At 52.0% G+C, this 18,690-nt stretch overlaps 5 protein-coding genes across 5 annotated transcripts; 2 read left to right on the forward strand and 3 right to left on the reverse strand.

Moving 5' to 3' along the window:
• Window positions 1-2,743: 2,743 nt before the first annotated feature.
• Window positions 2,744-2,923, reverse strand: BO72DRAFT_383215 (uncharacterized protein; the record flags this gene model as incomplete). The annotated part of the gene is made up of 1 exon (XM_040941504.1): window positions 2,744-2,923. The coding sequence occupies one exon, from the start codon at window positions 2,921-2,923 to the stop codon at window positions 2,744-2,746; it is 180 nt and encodes a 59-aa protein (XP_040799077.1).
• Window positions 2,924-3,076: 153 nt separating this feature from the next.
• BO72DRAFT_186311 (uncharacterized protein) lies at window positions 3,077-7,111 on the reverse strand. Its single transcript, XM_040939502.1, has 4 exons — window positions 6,176-7,111; window positions 4,261-6,123; window positions 3,465-4,192; window positions 3,077-3,414 (listed from the first exon to the last, which is right to left on the reverse strand). Exons 1-4 carry the CDS (start codon window positions 6,984-6,986, stop codon window positions 3,121-3,123), a joined length of 3,696 nt encoding a protein of 1,231 aa, XP_040799078.1. The 5' UTR covers window positions 6,987-7,111; the 3' UTR covers window positions 3,077-3,120.
• A 405-nt stretch (window positions 7,112-7,516) lies between these two features.
• BO72DRAFT_186385 (type II myosin) lies at window positions 7,517-9,675 on the forward strand. Its single transcript, XM_040939504.1, has 5 exons — window positions 7,517-8,339; window positions 8,390-8,533; window positions 8,595-8,779; window positions 8,844-9,414; window positions 9,465-9,675. The coding sequence occupies exons 1-5, from the start codon at window positions 7,884-7,886 to the stop codon at window positions 9,537-9,539; spliced, it is 1,431 nt and encodes a 476-aa protein (XP_040799079.1). The 5' UTR covers window positions 7,517-7,883; the 3' UTR covers window positions 9,540-9,675.
• Window positions 9,676-16,405: 6,730 nt separating this feature from the next.
• Window positions 16,406-17,364, forward strand: BO72DRAFT_186361 (pre-mRNA-splicing factor ISY1). The gene has a single exon (XM_040939503.1). It carries the CDS (start codon window positions 16,453-16,455, stop codon window positions 17,185-17,187), a length of 735 nt encoding a protein of 244 aa, XP_040799080.1. The 5' UTR covers window positions 16,406-16,452; the 3' UTR covers window positions 17,188-17,364.
• Window positions 17,365-17,542: 178 nt separating this feature from the next.
• BO72DRAFT_460792 (putative GTPase MTG1) lies at window positions 17,543-18,641 on the reverse strand (the record flags this gene model as incomplete). The annotated part of the gene is made up of 2 exons (XM_040946486.1): window positions 17,543-18,286; window positions 18,375-18,641. The coding sequence occupies 2 exons, from the start codon at window positions 18,639-18,641 to the stop codon at window positions 17,543-17,545; spliced, it is 1,011 nt and encodes a 336-aa protein (XP_040799081.1).
• Window positions 18,642-18,690: the final 49 nt, after the last annotated feature.

Raw genomic sequence — 18,690 nt, forward strand, 5'->3', positions numbered from 1 at the left:
GGGATACTAAGAAGGGGAAGGAAGGAGTAGTGAAGAGAGAGGCAGAATGTGCAATATTGATTCAGATTAACCCCGAGTCCTACTAATCTGCATCATCATCATCATCAAGAAGTATGACTTCGCCCTCCCGAGCAGAGGAAACAGTTAAGTTACCCCACCACTGGAGTCGACGACCCACCGTTTTATTTGGGGGCCGCGCCGCCGGTACATGATACGCAGGTTCCGCGGACAGGACAGTTTCAGCTGCGGTGTACCTCCTCCACATGTAGTGCCTGTTTACCCGCCCGCCCGCCCGTCCGCCATGCGATGCTCCTCCTGTGTACACCGTACAGTACAACTCGTCAACTCCGTCATGGCGCTGCATTTCTCCATATTGAGATATCACCCATTCCAGATGATCGCTAATCATGTCGTGTCACTTCACGCAGTTCCACGTGGTTTCCTATTCTCTTCTTTTACTGCCCCCATCTTTACGAGCTTCTATTCTCGTGGTTGCTGTCATTGATGTTGAGGTTATACAGAACGCCTCAAGATAGTAGACGGGACAACCCCATAGTACCTCCGCATCGTTGTCTACCTAGTCTACAGCATCTTTGCGATCAACCACGAAAGTTGTTCAAACACAAGCTCAACCACCACCATTCCAACCATGTCTCACATTTTTCTCTCCTACGTTTTCCTTTCTACATACACCTCTTCCCTTGTCCCAACACCACAACCCCTCAACTTTCCTTTTCCCTGCAAGATATTTATTTATATCTAAGACAAAAAACCACAACAAGCATCACCTGCCTCATTCAAGGCCAACTCTCAAGCTCAAGCCCCAGCATCTGCACCATCAACCGACCGACCAACCAACCAACCAAACCTCCAAACAAGCGACAGAAATGACGACAACAGCAAAACATACGCAAGCAACCCTCATCTTCCTGTGTGCCTGAGTCACAAAACCCCAGGCCACGGTCACAGGATCACAGATGACTCAACAAGGGGAACAAACCTGCATAACCGACCACTCCATCTCGACGGAGTAGTTCACTTCGCTCAATCAATCAATCACAAAGTGATGTAGCTAGCCGTGCACTCACTCAACTCCTCCCTGAGTCAACTTTAGTGCAACGCAACGCAACGCAACGCAACGCGGCTAGCTAGCGTGCACGATAGCCGGGTCATTGTGTTTGGGTTTGTGTTTGTGGGAAGTAGGTAGATTTCAAAAACACTGCCACAATTTCTTTTTGTTGACCCCCCCTTTTCTCCCAGTCTTCTTTTCACTTAGATTAAGAGTGTATACTACATATACAAAATGCTGAACGTCAGTTGCGGGACCAGTAGGACCGTGGGTGTGAGTGCGGGTGCGGGTGCAGGTGAGGGTGATGGTGAGGGGTTTTTTTTCTTTCCATTCTCTGCGCCCGACAGGTTACGTTGACTCGACTACTAGCCAGGCACTCCGTAGTTACTGTATGTATGTAGTAAGGTACCCAGTAAGCCCTCGGGGATTCCCGAATTCATCACATATACCGCCGAACTTCAGAAGATTCGATAGGGGACGGTCGGTGCGGTTGTGCCTTGGACAGACGGGGGAGGGGGATGGGGAAGCCTGGGGTACCAACCTACCCGAGGGCGTCGCGCTCGGGACCCATGCATGCATCCATGAATTCTCCATGTTCCTGGATTCTAGGGCGGGCAGCAGCAGCAGCAGCAGCTGCTGCTGCTCTGGCTGTGTGTCTGGGCTCCACGAGGCACTGCGGCACTGCGGCACTACGCCTAGAGTACTCGCTGGGCGCTTTTCTTTGCGGACAACCCCCCTAGACTAGCATGCCCGGGTGGTTGCAGGGTGGGTTCCCTCCTTTTTGAATGCCAAGGTGTGGATAGTAGTCTACCGCTAAAACTACTTGCTAAGGGAATCTATCGCTAGACGCCTAGCGGGCGCTCCACGCGAAGGCGGCTGTGTCGCTTGTTAGTCTACTTGATCCAGGTGGGACTGACGTAGCTTGCGTGCATTCCTTGGTTTGCGAACTAGCATAAGGCTCTGGAGAGGGGGAGGGGGATCGCTTAGGAAGCTCCTAGCTCCTTCGGACACAAGGCAGAGTACATACGAGGATTTTCTTTCCGAGGGGGGAAAAATCAGAATCTCAATAGAAACTATGTATGTACTGTACTGTACTGTACTTCTTTCCTATGAACCCCGCTGTCTGCACAGCCCTATGACATTGGACTGTATAGGACCGCATCCCATACCGTTGGAAGACCTGGTCAACTACTGGCGTTGCCATCACCCTCGCTAAGTCAGACCCTAAGTCTCCAGGCTTGCGGTCGTGTCGTAACGTGGGAAAGTTGCTTTACGCCCACTTCGGTTAAGAGGCAAAAACAAGGTGAAGAGAAGATGATTCCGTCCAACGCCGGGCTCGTGCTTTTGTATGCCAAATGGCAAAAAAGAAGAAAAGAGTAGATAGGATAACAGCGCGGTTGCCCTGGAAGTCGCTCTCGCTCAAGAAGAGATGCCAGATCTCAAACGTTCAAAAAGAGGAAAGCCGGGGTTGCTTATCCATGGTGAAAGATGGTGGTGGAGGTGATGAGGAAGAAAAAGAAGAAAGGGAAAGGCTTTCAGATATAGCTCGATGCTGGCACAGCAAGCAGCAGAAATCTACCTGCACAGCTCCTGAGTGCTGAGTGCACGATGCATCGCACCTCACCTTGTTCAAAGAATGAGTAATCTTGACTGTCGCACGTTCCATGTCAGGGGTTACAATGGCAAGATCCGCGAAGGGTCTTGGAGGAAGCGTCTACGGTATGCGGCTATTTCCGCAGCCACGGTGCTAAAGTCTTTCACCTTGTCGCGTCGCATGTCGTTGATGATCTGCTTCAGTCCGGCAATGTATTCATCTTTCTCTTCGGGGGTTTTGCCCTCGCGGAGAGAGCCCATTTGGACCAAGATTTTGTCATCTGTCGAGGTTAACAAGCCTGTGCGTCAGCATCCGCACAATGCAAATCCGACCAACAAATCGAGTCACGACAGGGGATCAAGGGACTGAGAGAACAGCAGAGAGATGTGGTGCGAAGGAAAGGGGTCATGGGAAGATTGACACAAATAACCAGAGCCAGAGATGGCAAAGTCAATGTTCAGATCATCAAGGGATATGTCTGTGAATAATGGCTTGAATCTGTCGACGCACCGCTAAGAGACATGTCTCGGAAGTGTTGAAATTCGCAAGATCGATCGTTGCAGACACCCCCCGCAGCCTCAAACGGACACAGGTATTTCATGGGGTCAATGTTGTGGCTATATGTCAGAGAACGATAGCCGTTTGCAACATTTTCAACGTAGCTTGGGTGGTAGCGGTAAGCCTTGAAATGCTTTAGTGGACTATCGTATTGCGTGAATGTGGTAAGGCTGTCATAGGGATCCCGCTCATTCTACTACTCATTAGCATCAGATTACTGGCCGTGACTGAGGAGCCTCGCACATCCAAAGGGCTGATTCGAGCATAACTTCGTGGTTGGTGAACAGCCAAGCCCTGGTCATTCTCAGTTAGCGGCTCGCTAGCCTTGGTAACCTCGTTCGATGGAAATTCAGAGTCGTCGGTAGGCTCAATAGGAGCAGGAGAAGCAGGACTAAAAGGGGGTGAGTAAGCGGAACCGGCTGGGCTTGCAGTCAATTCTGGCTCGGGAGGCTCATAAGCGTCCGATACAGACGATTCACGAGATCCTCGGTCCTGTACTTCAGGTGCTGATCCCTCCATATGTTCATCAGACGTAACATTGACCTGGGATTCAGCATTAGTGAGTTGCGATTGCTTTAGCGAGGAGCCATCCAAATCCGACTCGGCCGGGGTTTCCTGCTCAGTATCTTGAGTTCGGTCGTTCTGAGTCTCGGTCTCGGCAGTGGCTGGCGCAGAGCTTCTGGCTACTGATTCTTCCGACGCGACCGACGCGGAATCATCGCTTTCGCTATCGCTATCACTGGATTCGTCCATCGACGAGCTCATCGAATCAGACGATGAAGTAGCCATTTGCTCTTCGTCAGCATCGTCCATGACAGTATCTTTCTCATGTTCCGCATTGGATACCGCGGCGTCCGAAGCAGATACATAGTCAGTAGCGGGTACACCTTCGTTATGCACGGGCACTTGGGCATTTGTTGCCTCGGGAACCTGATCTGTGATAGGCCGAGGAGGCAATTCATGGGTAGTTGCTAAGCACGGTTCAATCAGCGCCAATCCTCAATTTCGCAAGAATGACATAAATACAAGTACGACTTACCGATGAGTTCTGCATCTGCGGGTTCTTCAGTCTGCACTTGGCGGAGGGCTAACTCTATGTCATCAAGTGTCACGTCCTGCAACTCCTGGCCAAGAGCTTCCAATTCATGTAAAAGCTGCTGGCGACCTTCTTTCCCCTTGGTGATTTGAGATAAAAGAGAATTCTGCTCCTGATTCACCTCGGCCAGCCTTGCCTCGGACTTGTTTATTTCGTGATCCAGGGCAGGGATACCAGACTCGATTTCCTGCTTCCGCAAGAGTTTGGCTCTCATCTCCTCTAGTTTGAGAGCATCTTTGGGGAGTGAAGATGATTGATCCATCAGCTTGGAAGTCGCCTCGTCCAGCTTAGGCACCTGATTTACATTGGTGTTCTCATGGATGGCGACATTGGCCGTCACTGAATCATCAAGCGGCGTTGGAAGATCCAGAGCACGAGGGGACTGGGTGCGACTAGCTGCTAGCTTCGCCTTTTTCCGTTCCTCAAGCTCGGCAATCCGACGGTGCATCGCCTTGATTTCCAAGTCCTTACGGCGAAGATGCTCCTGATGTTCTTGATCGTAATTCCGTCCATTGGGAGTCACCGACGTAGAGAAACCCTGACTGAGTGATGTTGCTGGCCGCTGAGGTAACGAATCTGTGGTCATCGGAGTGCTCCGGAGAAGTCTCTCAACATCCTGCGACACGTTTCCTGCCAGTGTATCAACGTCCATGCTATCATTCTCGTCATCCCCATAAAACTCATCGTCGCTGATGTCGATAATAAGCCTCGCAGGTTCAGCAACGACGTGGTTTGACCCGTTACCGAATGACTTTTTGGGCATGGGAATGGGTTCGTCAAAGTCAGATGCTCGCGGTCTCTTGCGCTGATTGGTGCGTGTTTGGGTATCTATATCGGCAACATGCTGGACAGGCGCAGCATTCGACTCTTCCGTTATGGCCGGTTCCTGGCTTTCGGTCATGAAAAGCCCTGGAATACGAGATTGAGGTGAAAATTCTGGGTCCGGCGGGCGCTCAGGCAAAGGGTGCTGAATTGGAGTCAAGTTCGTGGCCTGTGTGGTATCTGTATTGTAGGTGTGCTCTTCATTTGGCTCAGATGGCGTTGAATCTGGCTGTGATTTCTGCAAAGTCCTCATTAACCCTTGTTTCTTGAGTTGTTCGATTCTTTGTCTGGCGAGTTCGGTTTGTGCTTTATTCTTCTCCTTCACGCGCGCTTCCTTCTCTAGCGTCGGAGCATCGCGTGAGGGAAGTGTCGTCGTTTTGCCAGCATCAGGCAAATTCGAGCTCGAAGAAGGTATGGTTTCTTTTGCAGCTTCGGTCTGTGACGGCGTGGATGTGGAGGTCTTGGCCGCCTTCGCCGCAAGCATGCGGGCGATGACTTCCTTCCGCTCCATTGGTTTTCCCGTTACAGCCTGCTGTGTGGATGGCGGAGGAGAGACAACAACATTCATAGGGTCTTGCTGCGCAGCACCCTTCGGTGAAGTCGCAACCTTGACAACTGGTTGATCTAGACCGTGCCCTGCAGAAGCGGGTGAGTTTGACTCGACATCAGGTTGCGGAGTAGGAATTTTGATGCCAACGTCCTCGTAAAGTTGACGAAGAACAAGAGGGTCAATGCCTTCTCTCACCAATTCATTGTAGCGAATATTGTGAGGAGCCAAACTCAGAAGTGCCCCCTGGGCCTGAACGCGCAACTGAGCCGTGGGCTTCATGTCGTACCATAGTCGGTCAGGATTATTCTCAATCACCTCATTGTTCGCTGGCTCGTATGTGTTGTCGCTGAGTAGACTCGACATAGCAGCGCCATCGAGGCCAATATTGTTCGGACAGGGAGATTCAGCACGTATTGTAAGAGCCGGGTTATAAGCTGCCAGACTGTAAGCAAGATATATCGACGAGGTGAAGTGTAGGTGACATACGAGAGCCGCTGCTCCGAGATGACGAAAGACCTTCCATTGAGCTCTCGGTACTTGTTACGTTCAATCCTTCCTTCTTAGTATCTTTAGAAGATATGGGTACGGAAGAAGTTGACGTATTGGAAATGTTGGCGTTAGGTAGGTTTCGAGAATAGCCGCGCGTACTGCCCACTTTTCCATTCGCTTTTAGGTGTTCTTGCACATCTTTCGGTGGTCGTGACGATGCAGCAGCCGTTTCGGATCCCTTCGGTTGGGACGGTAGCTCATCTCCATCAGTAAGCTCGCCTTCTTCGCGATCAAGGTCCATATTGGAGTTGGATGTGCTCGAAACTTGTGAATCCGCAGGGGTCGAGACCTCTTGACCAAGGCGGGGCTGTGGTTCATTCGGTGTATAACCGGATTGGTGCATAGCAGGGGCGGAAGGCGCTGGGATAGAAGGGTATCTCAGAGGCGGCATCTGAATCGGAGGAAATGGCGGAGGTGGAAACGGGGAAGAGGTGAATGGGGCCATGAAGCCGAATAGCGGCGGCGGTATTTGTCCAGGCGCGCCCGGGCCTCCGAGCCCCGGCAGATGTGAGTTGGCCATGTGACTATCTTGATTACCAGGAAGCGCAGCCCCTTCGGGGTGAGATGGCGGAACGGCAGTCTGGTTGTGAATATAGGGGAAATGATGATGAGGAAGTAAGGAAGGCATGGATGAGGAAGGAGTCGGGTTTGACGGAGGCCACTGAGGTGGTGTATAATGTGGTCCCGCGAAGGAGGGTGTCGGAGGGTAGTTTGACATTGTTAGAGGGGCGAATGGACAGTTAAGCATGCAGAAGGTGACTGTAAATATCTTCTGTACCGAGTAAGTAAGAGAGCAGCTTTCAAAAGTCTACAGCGTAGATTTTGGGTATCGCACATCGGAGGAGGGGGCTGTGGGTGGGACTAAAGTAACTTATAACCACAGCCGAGTCATGAAAGGAGGAAAGAAAAGTCGCGTCGGGGAGAGAGCCCACAGCACACTCTGGCTATACATGAAGGTGTCTATGCCATATGCGAGATGAGCACGTATCCTTACTTGATTAGTGCAGATAACGCGGAAGACCCAGTGAAGACGAGTGATGCAGAAGATGGAGAAGGAGAAGGGTGGATAGATGAAAGAAAGACAGGCAAGTTAGCTTAGCGTATGTGTAACGGAAGGGGAGGTTCCAAGTTGAGTCTCGCTCCAGACCTGCAGTCCTCCCGAAACGAAAAAGATCCCGGATCACGTGCTCTGACGGATGCACAACCGATGCGGACTAGTTAGCTAGCAGCCGATCTGCACCCGCGGGAACGAGGAACGAGGGACATAAACAAACAGACGGAGAGAGGTGGAGCTGGTCAACTCAAGTCAGTGACGACGCTGGCTGGTGGTGACGCTCTAGTCGACCTAACTTACCAACCTACCTTACTACCTTACTACCTTACACACTCCACTCCTTGTTTCCCTCGATCTAATCTTACATTTCCCACTTCTCCCACGTCCACCGCTCAATTTCCATGTTCCCACCTTGTCGTCTCCCCTCTTTAATCTGCTTCCCTTCTTCCAATTCGGCCTGCATGCTCCGTTAAGAGGCTACTAGACAGCTCTTTCTTTGGGCTTTCCTCGTCTCCATTTTGTCCTATTGCTATTGTTATGATTACACGACCCTCTTGTTGAATAATGTTTCATTGTTGAATTACAGACGACATGCTGCCCTCTCAATCTAATGGCTCTCCCAAACGAGTCAACCCTTTCAGTCGCGCTACGCCATCACCTTCTTCCTCTCCCAGCCAGCAGGCAAGAGGGCTGCGCCCCAAGTCTGCTGTCGTTGCATCGCCCAGTAAATTCCAAGAGACACGAGGGCATTTCCGAAACGCTTCGTCAGTCTCGCAAGCATCTACTTCTTTAGTTCCTCGACCGGGAATTCGCCAGAGATCGGGCTCACTCAGGAATGATGCCGCGTCTGGAACCTTTGCGCCGGAGTTCATAAAGACGGAAGAGCTCCGGCGCGGAGCCGATCAGATCCGGGGTCTGGAAGGCGACAATGACTTCTCTGGGAACAAATATGTCTGGCTACGTGACCCTGAGAAGGCATTCGTACGTGGACTGGTGCTGGAGGAAGGTGAAAGTGGTCGGCTGCTCGTTCAGACCGACGATGGAGAGGTACTTTGCTTTGTATAAGGGACCCGAGACGCATTGGCTGACTTGCACAGCAACGAGAGGTCGAGGTCGACCAAGTGGACAAGGTCAACCCGGCGAAGTTCGACAAGGCCGATGATATGGCCGAATTGACGCATCTAAACGAGGCCTCGGTGGTTCACAACCTGCATACCCGATACCAAGCCGATCTCATCTATGTGAGTAGCTGAATGCGATCCCGATCACCTTGCCCGTTTGAGCTGACTTGTCATTTGCTAGACATATTCGGGCCTGTTCCTTGTCACCATCAATCCATACTGTCCTCTGCCAATTTACTCCAACGAATATGTCAAGATGTACAAGGGACGAAATCGGGATGAAAACCGCCCCCACATATTTGCTATGGCGGACGAGGCGTTCCGCAATTTGGTGGAGGAAGGAGAGAACCAGAGCATCCTGGTCACGTAAGTTTAATTCCGAGGTTGGTCATGGAAGCTGGTTGGAGTTAAAGCTGACAACGATATCAAGAGGAGAGTCAGGCGCAGGTAAGACCGAAAACACTAAGAAGGTTATCCAATATCTTGCAGCCGTTGCGACTACGGATACACCCTACGCTCGGTCGGGAAACAACCACTTGTCGGCATTGTCACAGCAAATTCTTCGCGCGAATCCGATTCTCGAAGCATTTGGTAACGCGCAAACTGTTCGGAACAACAACTCCTCCCGTTTCGGCAAATTCATCAGGATTGAGTTCTCCCGAGCTGGCCAGATATCAGGCGCGTCCATCAATTGGTACCTCCTTGAGAAGTCTCGTGTTGTGAAACCAAATGCAAACGAGAGAAACTACCACATCTTTTACCAGCTTTTGAAAGGTGCAGACCAGAAGTTAAAAGAGACTTTGCTCTTGTCGGACTTGCAGATCCAAGATTTCGCGTACACCAGAGATGGTAACGAGACGATTGCAGGGGTCTCTGATGAGGAGGAGTGGAACCTATTAGTCGAAGCGTTCCACGTGATGAACTTTTCAGATGAAGATCAGATGTGCATCTTGCGCACGATCGCTGCTGTTCTTCACCTGGGAAACGTAACAATTGTGAAGGCAAGCTTGCGGGCCGATCAAGCTGCCCTGGCCCCCGACTCATTGAACAGTATAGAAAGAGCGTGTCATTTGCTTGGCATCGCACCAGAGCCTTTTGTCAAAGGGTTGCTACATCCGAGAGTTAAGGCGGGGCGTGAGTGGGTGGAGAAGGTCCAAACTCCGGAGCAGGTCCGGCTTGCTCTCGATGCCCTGGCCAAGGGTATCTACGAGCGTGGCTTTGGCAACCTTGTTGACCGCATTAACGGCCAACTCGACCGTAGCACAGTCACTGGTGATGACAGTTACTTCATTGGAGTTCTTGATATTGCTGGTTTCGAGATTTTCGAGAACAACAGTTTCGAGCAACTGTGTATCAATTACACCAATGAGAAACTTCAACAGTTCTTCAACCACCATATGTTCGTCCTAGAGCAGGAAGAATACGCAAGGGAGCAGATCGAGTGGCAGTTTATTGACTTCGGGAAAGACCTGCAGCCAACAATCGACTTGATTGAATTGACCAACCCCATCGGTATATTCTCTTGCTTGGATGAAGACTGCGTCATGCCAAAGGCCACTGACAAAACCTTCACCGAAAAGCTACACTCGCTTTGGGATCGCAAATCTGCCAAGTATCGTGCCTCCCGTCTTAGCCAGGGATTTGTGCTCACGCACTACGCGGCTGAGGTGGAATACGATACTGATGGCTGGCTCGAGAAGAACAAGGACCCGCTTAACGACAACATAACTCGTCTTCTCGCTCATTCGGACGAGCCGCATGTTGCGAATCTCTTCTCTGATTGTGGTGACCTTGACGACGAAAGTGATTACCCAAAGAGTCGTGTGAAGAAGGGACTTTTCCGCACCGTTGCCCAGCGGCACAAGGAGCAACTGGCCAAGTTGATGCAGCAATTGAACTCTACTCATCCCCATTTCGTTCGATGCATCATTCCCAACCACAAAAAGCGTCCTAAGATGCTTAATGCCCCTCTTGTCCTTGATCAATTGCGATGCAACGGTGTACTTGAGGGCATCAGAATTGCGCGCACAGGCTTCCCTAACAGACTAACCTTTGCTGAGTTCCGTCAACGTTATGAGGTGCTGTGCCAGAAGATGCCGAAGGGCTACCTGGATGGCCAAAATGCCGCTCACATGATGCTACAGAAGCTTGAGATGGACCCTACATGGTACCGAGTCGGTCGTACCAAAGTCTTCTTCCGGGCTGGTGTTTTGGCCGAATTGGAAGAGAAACGAGACCAGCTTATCCGTACCATCATGACCCGCTTTCAGTCTGTTGCTCGAGGCTTTGTGCAACGGCGAATCTCAAACAAACGTCTTTACCGGGCTGAAGCCACCCGTATCATCCAGCAGAATTTCCGAGTATATCTGGATATGAAGGCTAATCCCTGGTGGAGATTGTTTTCAAGAATGAAACCCCTCCTTGGTGAGACACGGACGGCCAGCGAAGTCAAGAAGCGAGATGAGAAGATTAAAGAGTTGGAACTGAAGATGAACCAAGATCTGGCGAACCGGTACAAGCTCGAGGAGGAAAGGCGCCGGACAGAGATTGAAATTCAGAAAATCCAACAAACTCTGGAGAGCGAACGCTCTCTGGCTCTCGATAAGGAGGAGATCTTCAAGAGACTTCAGCTTCGGGAAGTTGAACTAAGTGAGAAGCTGGCTGGTGCCATTGCCGATCAGGAGAGTCTCGAGGATCAGCTGGATGATCTCATCGCAGCGAAGAAAAAGACAGACGACGAGCTTGAGCTGCGGATCACCCAACTTGAACAAGCGGGCGAGATTATCCAACGTTTCGAGAACGAGAAGCGAGAGATGCAGGCTCGACTTGAAGACATTGAAGGCGAGTTGGCCGAGGCGACAAGAACCTCTTCAGAGAAAGACGCCCAAGTCCAGGAACTTGGTCAGGAAATTAAGATGCTCCAGAGCCATCTCAGCCTTAAAGAACGCAAGCTTCAAGATCTGGAGGCGAAACTGCTGAAGACAGATCAAGACCTGGAGATCAAACATGCGAAGACCTCAAAGGAGTTGGATCAGTCCAAGAAACACATTAAGGAGCTCGTCGAGGAGAATCGCACTATCCGACAGCAGATATCCGAGCTGTCGTCAACATCAACGGGGTATGAAGAGATGCTTCGTCGGAAAGAGAGCGAGATGTCAGTGCTTCGTAACGATGCGAAGAAGCACGAGGATGAGAAGCGGCAGCTAGAATCCGAAAAGGCTACGCTTTCAACCCGCCATGATAATATGCAACGACGACTGCGCGAGCTTCAAGCTGAAAGTGACGCTATGGTGTCTGAAAAGATTCAACTTGAGCGTGAAGCCGCTGACGTCAAGAAGCTGTTAGAGGAGAAGATCTCTGAAGACGCCGAAGCTGGTGAGAGTCGAAAGCTCCTTGAACAGCAGATCCAGGAGCTTAAGGCACAACTTTTCAAGGCGCAAGCAGATCTGAGCCGGGAAAGGCAGTCCCGGGATGATGTCCAGATGCTCGCTGAGCACAACCTGGCAGAATTGAAGGATAAGTACACCGCACTCAATGAATCAAAGATTATCATTGAGAAAGAGATGTACATCCAGCAAGACACTCTGCGTCGCGCCACTGAGGCCCGCGTTGCTGCTGAAGAGTCGCGGAAGGAGCTGCAGACTGAGCTGATCCAGCTTAGGGACCGCTTTACCAAGGTCGAAACTGCTCGATTGGATGCGGAAGCTGACATTGAGCGCAACATTATGAAGCAGGCTACCGAACGTCTGCAGAGTGTCCAGAAAGACCTCGATACTCGGTCTCACCAATTAGAGGAGCTCGAGGCTGAAAGATCCCGACTTGCCGTCAGAGAACAAGAGCTGATGAACGCCATTGCTGAGTCTGACAACTTCCGCATTCGCCATGACCAAGCCAAGGAGCGTCTCGAACGAGAATTAGTAACCTTGAAGGGCAGACTCACAGCGTCAGAGAATGATAATCGTGCTCTCCTTACCAAGATCCAGCAAAAGAATCTTGACATAGCCAGGTCAACTTCAAGAGCAAGTGACAACCAACGGCTTCGTATCACCAACCTTCAAAGGGAGAAGGCTAAGTTGGAAGAGGACAATAAGAAGCTTACTCGTCAGCTTGGCGATCTTCACGTCTCAATCACCTCGCTGGAGAAGCAGAAGGAGAAGCTTTCTCTCAGCTTGGAGGACTTGAACCACGAAGTCAACAGAGAGCATAAAGCCAGCCGTAACGCTGAGAAGGCCGCGTCTACAGCGGGAATTCAGCTCGCGGAAGCTAACAGAAACCTGGAGACGGAAAGACAACTCCGCACACAGGCACAGACCAACACGCGTCAACTCCAGAACTCTCTTGATGGTGCAAATAAGGAGATCGAAGATTTGCATCGTCAGCTGATGCTGCTCCACAAGGTCGTGGAACCCGAAGCGGATCTTTCTGATTCAACGTGGGAAAAGGTACAGCCTGACCTCTCTAAAAAGATCGACCTGGCCCAATTACTTGAAGCCACCAGAAGCAGGCTGCAGGTGACCGAGGAGAAATATAGTCGGGCCGAGAGCCAGTTGGCGGAAATGCGCCGTCGTCATGGCGATGAGATGAAGGAGCTCGACGCGCGATATGCCTCCTCGAAACGGGCATTACTCGAGGAGATCGACCAGAACCAGGTTGCGGGAAATCGTACACCAACCCATCTCCGAAAGAACTCCGACAACATTGCAAAGAAGTTTGGCACGCCCACGACTCCCAACCGGAAACTGAACTTCAACGAAATGGCAGACTCCGCTCGCTCCGATAGGACCGTGGACACCGTAGGCTATCAGAAGCGGATGGACATGGCGGCAGAAATCGAGGAACTTCAAAACAAGCTCCAGATAAGCGAAATGCAGAACAAGCATCTCCAGAACCAGCTTTCTCAAGCATCCCCAGCCCGCGATATGTGGCAGGATGACTCTGTACGCCGAATGCAGTTGCTTGAGCGTGAAAATGGCCGTCTGCATGAGCAGCTTGATGATTCAGCAAGGAAGCTCTCTGCAATGGAGAAGAGCATCCATACGGGGGAGCTCTCGCTCCGCGACATCCAAGCCAAGTCCCACGAAGAACTCTACGATCTGATCAACTCGCAAGAGCAGTCGAGGAGAGCATTGCTTCAGGTACACAAGGAAACCATGGCAGAGTTTGGTGACTCTAAGGCTCAACTGGAGAAACTCAAGCGCGCCAAGGCCACATTGGAGGTAGAGCTACGTGACACCCGCTCCGAGTTCCAAGAGGTGCAAGATGCACGGGATCAGGATGCCATCAGCCGGAACCAACTTCTCGAAGAGTTCTCTGATCTTCAAATCCGGCTTGATGCGGAGACCTCAAAAACCGCTGATCTTGCATCGAGTCTGAGCCTCTACAAGTCCCGAGCGGATGAATATTTCAACAAGCTTGAGCAGGCAGAGATCACTGTCCTCAAGGCCACTCGGGCTGAGCAGTTTGCCAAAACCCAAGCCCAGGAGGCCGAGGATACTTGCGCTCAGATCATGGCCGAGCGGAAACAGATGGATGCTCTCGTCGAAGACCTGCAACGCCAAACACAATCTCTCGAAGCGCGAATGGAGGATCAGGCGGCAGAGCTACAAGCTGCCCTCCAGGCTAAGCAGCGTCTCCAAAACGAGCTTGAGGATTACAGAAACCAACGTGCCATTGACATTGAGGACAAGGAAACCTCTATGGAGCAGACCAGACAGAAGTATCAGCGCGAGTTCACAACCCTCAACAACGAACTTGAAATGGAGCGTGAGAAGGTGCTGAATGTTCGCGGTGAAAATGCCCGCCTGCGCGAGGAGCTCGAAGATCTTCGCAGCAAGTGGGACAACGAGGTTCTGAACAGCTCAACATGGGCAAAGGAGAAGGCCCGCATGGACATTATGCTTCAAGATGTGACGACCTCTCGTGATGAGGCGGTATCTGCGCACAACGAGGCTCAGAGCAAGGTCGTGTCGTTGCTATCACAAGTCCGGACCCTGCGTACTTCAGTTGATGACGTGACCGCAGAGCGCGATATGCTACTTACAGAGAAGAAAACTCTGGAAACGCGCTTGGCTGAAGCCGGTGCAAGACTTGAAGATCTCGTCAAAGGAGAGAGTCCCTCTATGCGCAATGCCGCAAGCATGGACCGTGAATTACTAGAGCTGAAGTCCAAACTTGCTCAACAAGAAGATGTTTCCGCTGCTGCTGTCGGCAAGATGCGGCGCGCGGAGGCTCTGGTGATGGAAATGCAAAAGGAAGTTACTGCTGAGAGAGAGAACAATGCCCAACTCTTCAAAGACAAGGCTGCGCTCGAAAAGCAATTGAAGGAATCACAGCTGCGTTGCGTCGACTTGGAAACTAAGAGCTACTCTTCTGGTAGCCAGGACGTACGTTTCCTGCACAAGAGAATCAAGGAGGTTAGTCTATCTCTTCCGCATACAAGGGTACGACCCTTTGAATCACTAACCAATCCCGATAACTAGCTGGAAACACACCTTGAGGAGCAGGAGTCTAAGCAAAGTTCTGAACAACGCTCGTTGCGTAACGTTGACCGAACAGTGAAGGATCTCCAATCCCAGATTGAGCGACGTGATAAGATGAATGCACAGCTGAACGATGACGTCACCAAGACACGCGCAAAGATCGACCGACTTCTGCGCGACATCGAGGAGCTTCAGCAAAGTGAATCCGAGGCACAGCTCCAGGCGCGTCGAGCGGAACGAGAACTGCGGGAAGAACGAGAGAAGCTACTCCGGGTGGAGCGAGAATTGGAGGGCTGGAGGGGCCTCCGTGTTGAACGGGGCAGCGCAATTGGACGGATCGGCGCGTGGAGTGATGCTGGCAGCAGACGGGGCAGCAGCGTGTACAACTCCGGCGACATACCACAACGGATGCCCAGCAACACGAAAGGCTTCTTGTAAGACTATGACGACCTGGCAGAATGACTCTACTACACTTCTGCCTACTAATTCGAGACTCGGGCGCTAAATCTTCATCCAGGGCCTGAGCGACAACTTACGAACATGACTTGATTGAAGCCCTGCATGGCTACGGAGTGTGATTGAATTTAGGGCGTATGGATTTGGTCTTACATGGTATTTGATATGATGTGTCTGCCCACTTTATTGATCTTCATAGGAACCGCTACGCAGGTCCCTGATGCAATTTTTGATGACTTCTGATGGGAATATGCCTATCGCATGATTGTATACTTGAACGACTGCTTTTATATTCGTCCAGACAGACCACAGTAACTGTACATGGCCTTGGGGTCCCAATACAACATATAGAAGCTTGAGATGCCGCATATTGCTCACACGTTTACGTGTGTTCTTCGACATCTGCTACATCTGCTCGCCCTACACGGTGGCCCATGTGTGTATCCGGTGCGGGTACTCTACTAATTGGGCGCCACTACCGCTGTCACTTAAGTGACGTTGTTCTTGATTCTTAGTATATAGAAGCCCATTAAGAATTTCGAGTTATGGATCATTTGACCAGCTTAGATTATACTTGGACCATACAGAAGTCGGCGGCTTTTGCCAGCTAGATATTAAGGTCAAACCAACGTGGTGCTGCCAGCCGACGGAGCTCTCCTAGCCGCGCGGCTACGCTTGGCGCTCGCTTGGAGCGGGCGGCGGGCGAATCCACTCCAGCTTGGGACGTTAAGACTCCATGCCTCTCTGCTTCTGCACCTCAACCTCTCTGTCTCGAGCGCCCACCTCGAACGGGATCCGCCCGCGTCGCTTTTCAAGATGGTAAGTTCTCGATCGATGAATTGCTTCCTGACTCGCTTTCGTGCGAGAAAGACCCATCCGGCTGCATAGCCTTCCCCGCCGAAACAAACAAGCTCTTCATTGCCCACCCAACCCACCTTTACCTTGCTCCAATTCCCGCCACAAGTTGGGCTCTTGCTGCCTTGGAAGAAATAGCCACTACAATGCCCCCATTTCTGCCCCCTCCCCCTTCACAGCTATACGATGGAACTAACCCCACCCCCGTTCTGCAATATATAGGCGCGTAACAGCGAAAAAGCTCAGTCGATGCTCTTCCGGTTCCGGGCCCAACAGGCCGCGGACCTCGGAATCATCGACATCGGCCGCACCCGGCGGCCCAAGGCCATCACCTCGGTCGACTCGATCCCCATGTGCGAGAAATGGCGCGGCCAGGTGCTGAAGGAGATCTCGCGGAAGGTGTCGCGCATCCAGGAGCCCAGCCTGAGCGACTACCAGATCCGCGACCTGAACGACGAGATCAACAAGCTGATGCGGGAGAAGTGGACATGGGAGATGCAGATCCGCAACCTGGGCGGGCCCAACTACATGCGGGGGTCCGGCCGCGTGTTCGACGACGACGGCCGCGAGATCCCCGGCGGCGGCAAAGGGTATCGGTACTTCGGGCGGGCGAGGGAGCTGCCCGGCGTGAAGGAGATGTTCGAGGCGGCGGCCCGGCGCGGTCGGCCTGCCGAGGAGGATGATGCGGAGACTGCTGGTGGGGTTAAGGGGAGGGGCGGCGATATTGCGACGAAGAAGGTCGATGCCAATTATTTCGGGTATGGGTTGGATGAGGAGGATGGCTCGCTGCTGGCGTATGAGAAGCAGAAGGAGAAGGAGGCCGTGGAGCGTCTGCGCAAGAAGGGTGATGATGGGGACGATGGGTGGGAGCCGTTGCCGGGCGATGCTGGGGACGGGGTCGAGTGGAGGCTGCCCAGTCTGGAGGAGGTGCAGGAGGAGCTGGTCGACCGACGGAGGAGACGACTGCTGGATAAGATCTCCTGAGGGGATGGGGTGGGGATATTTGATATCTGTGTGCTCTGGAGTTTGTGGCTTATATTCCTGCTCATTTGTGATGTCATCTTGGGGTCTTCTCGGGGTGTTTCTCTTCTACTGTCATATTTGTTTCTATGGCGTTCTGGTCCCTTTTCCACCCATATGTTGTGTTCTCTCGCCGCTTCTCACATATTTTTGCTTGACATTTGTTATTTTCATACGCGGTGCTGCCCCACCCGCTGGCAGGTTTACGATGCATCCTAAGGGAGGCAAAAGCATATTGATGATACCAACATGATTCGTTCTTTTGTACAACAGGTGGTTGGTTGCGAGCTATATTAGCCTATGTGCGAGATGTGATTATTTACAGCTTGGGTTGCTTCCGTGACAGCTTGTCAGCCTTCAGCGCTTGCGTCCGACTGATAATGGGCTCCCGCTCTCGACCTTCCAACAGCCGTTGCTCCTCGGCCTGCAGGTCATCGAGGATGAACTTGCCCAGATCCCCAGCGCGCCATTTCTGGATGAAATGCAGGGCTGCAAGCTCCGTGTTGGGGATTCCGCCCTTGGCCAGAAGGCCTGTCTGGCGGGCGAAGTCATTCAGGAGTGGCATGATCTCATTTGTCGGAGATGACCATCGCTGATAGACTTGCGCATCGTTGCGGTTGATATGGTACAATAGATAGTCGGCCAGCGTGACGGGCGCGATGACCGAGTCCTTGACGCAGCCGCAGAGTGCCAATTTCAGCATGTTCTCCGCATCCGGCACGTACGGCATGAAGACACCCGGCGTGTCCAAGACGTAGACATGAGAGCCATTCTCGCGTTCGATGATCTTCACGGGCGAGGCGATCTTGCGCGTGATACCCGGCTGGCCTCCAGTCCGTACGGCCTTGGCCTTTCCTACCCCCTGATTGCGCAGGTTATTGATCAACGTCGACTTGCCCACGTTAGGCATACCGACCACCATCACTCGAGTGCCGACGAGTCTCTCCGGAATCCCTGAATCGTCACGCAGGTGTTTCAGGATGGTGCCGACGTCCATCCGAGACGATGAGCTGACGAAGAGCGAATCCCCGTTCTTGTTGAAAGTCCGGATGGTTTTCTCCGCCTGGAATTTGACAAATTGCAATCAGTCATTTGGCACACCCCCACAAGTAGTAGCCTGAAAGGGAGCAATTGTAGGCTATGCCACCAACCTTTTTTTGCGCCCCCGACCCAGATTCTGCACCCAGATCTCTCTTAGTATACACAACCAGTCGTCTCGTCTTCCCCAGCGCTTCCTCAAACATTGGGTTCATGGAGGTGACCGGCACCCGATAGTCCCGGCACTCGATAACATAGTCGATGGACGAGAGCATATTTTGCATCTTCCTCAAGCCAGCCCTATGGTGGCCCAAGAAGTACGACCGGGGGATCGACGCATAATTGGGGAACACCTGGCGCGGAATAAATGTGGCGGCCATTATCGTATGTCCATTAAGGTGTAAATGCTGAGCTGTTCACTGCGTAGGT

This window comes from Aspergillus fijiensis (assembly GCF_003184825.1).
Source record: "Aspergillus fijiensis CBS 313.89 unplaced genomic scaffold BO72scaffold_42, whole genome shotgun sequence".
NCBI lineage: Eukaryota > Fungi > Ascomycota > Eurotiomycetes > Eurotiales > Aspergillaceae > Aspergillus > Aspergillus fijiensis.

Coding starts and splice junctions, on each gene's coding strand:
- BO72DRAFT_186361 (XM_040939503.1), top strand. CDS start 16,453: ATGCTCTTCCGGTTCCGGGCCCAACAGGCCGCGGACCTCGGAATCATC.
- BO72DRAFT_186311 (XM_040939502.1), bottom strand. CDS start 6,986: ATGCTTAACTGTCCATTCGCCCCTCTAACAATGTCAAACTACCCTCCG. Junction 6,124..6,175: donor ATCTCGGAGCAGCGGCTCTC/GTATGTCACCTA, acceptor ACAGTCTGGCAG/CTTATAACCCGGCTCTTACA. Junction 3,415..3,464: donor CTCGAATCAGCCCTTTGGAT/GTGCGAGGCTCC, acceptor AATGAGTAGTAG/AATGAGCGGGATCCCTATGA.
- BO72DRAFT_186385 (XM_040939504.1), top strand. CDS start 7,884: ATGCTGCCCTCTCAATCTAATGGCTCTCCCAAACGAGTCAACCCTTTC. Junction 8,534..8,594: donor ACCAAGCCGATCTCATCTAT/GTGAGTAGCTGA, acceptor GTCATTTGCTAG/ACATATTCGGGCCTGTTCCT. Junction 8,780..8,843: donor AACCAGAGCATCCTGGTCAC/GTAAGTTTAATT, acceptor AACGATATCAAG/AGGAGAGTCAGGCGCAGGTA.